Source organism: Bactrocera latifrons, unplaced genomic scaffold (genome assembly GCF_001853355.1).
Source record: "Bactrocera latifrons isolate USDA-ARS-PBARC rearing strain unplaced genomic scaffold, ASM185335v1 scaffold_26, whole genome shotgun sequence".
Classification (NCBI taxonomy): Eukaryota; Metazoa; Arthropoda; class Insecta; order Diptera; family Tephritidae; genus Bactrocera; species Bactrocera latifrons.
The window spans coordinates 2,102,242-2,103,136 of NW_017536185.1; the positions used below are offsets into that span (position 1 = coordinate 2,102,242).

Consider the following 895-nt stretch of genomic DNA (forward strand, 5'->3'; position numbering starts at 1 on the left):
CATTCATAAAAACAATTGATAATTTAAAACAAATAAATTTACCTATTCACTTATTTTTTGCTTAAAAATATCACTCCGAACAAAATATTAAAATTTCATTGAAGTGCAAGGTATTAGTATGGCCACAACGAAATTGTGTGCTGCTGCAGTCTGTGCCGAGCATTGTGTTCAACACATTATGGAACGAAAACTGAGCAGGGACGCACAGCATTTTTCAAAATGTGACTTGGTAAGTGAAAATATGCAGTGCCATCAAATATGGGCCACGTGCTGCAATCGATAAACTGATGTCAATTAAAAAACTAACCACTAAGAAAAAATCATCGATTTAGATCAATTAAGATCATTTATTAGGATATTGTAAAAAAAAAAAAAATTAAATACCATCGAAATGTGTGCACTTCAGCTAGAGCATTCTTCGCTGCGGTAGTAATGGATATTTGGATTGATTATTGCTACTGTCATTTTCTGTTATTAATTACAAAAAAATAGTGTTGTTGTAATGCTAATGATGTACACTAGTTTGCATCAGTCACTCGTTTGGCTACGATGTTTTTCAACTAAGTTTTTCGCTTTTTGTCTTCGCATAATGAGTTTTGTGTCCTTGTATTCATGTATGTGGTACAGTTTTCAATAATTTTACTGAACTTCTATTATTTTAATACTGAATTCGGTAYTTTCGTTTAAACTTCTTGTTGTTTCGCTGGCGTATAAGTGTTGGTCTCCTGTGCTGGCTTGGCAAGTATCATGCGATTCATGACCAAGTAGAGCGCACCGCCAAGTATGAGTTCGCCAATACCTATGAGGACGGCCAGCAGCCAGCCGGGTATAGCCATACCAGCTAAAAAGTAAAAAAATGTTCATGTCAGTGAAATTATATGACAGAATTAAGGGT

General features: G+C 34.9%; 1 protein-coding gene across 1 annotated transcript in view; it reads right to left on the reverse strand.

Moving 5' to 3' along the window:
* Nucleotides 1-396: 396 nt before the first annotated feature.
* The window catches only part of LOC108969651, a 5,282-nt gene continuing 4,783 nt past the window's right edge, over nucleotides 397-895 (reverse strand). The window contains exon 3 of the mRNA XM_018934507.1: nucleotides 397-841. Within this exon, the coding sequence (XP_018790052.1) occupies nucleotides 684-841 (158 nt within the window). The 3' untranslated portion in view covers nucleotides 397-683. The remainder of the gene's footprint in view (nucleotides 842-895) is intronic.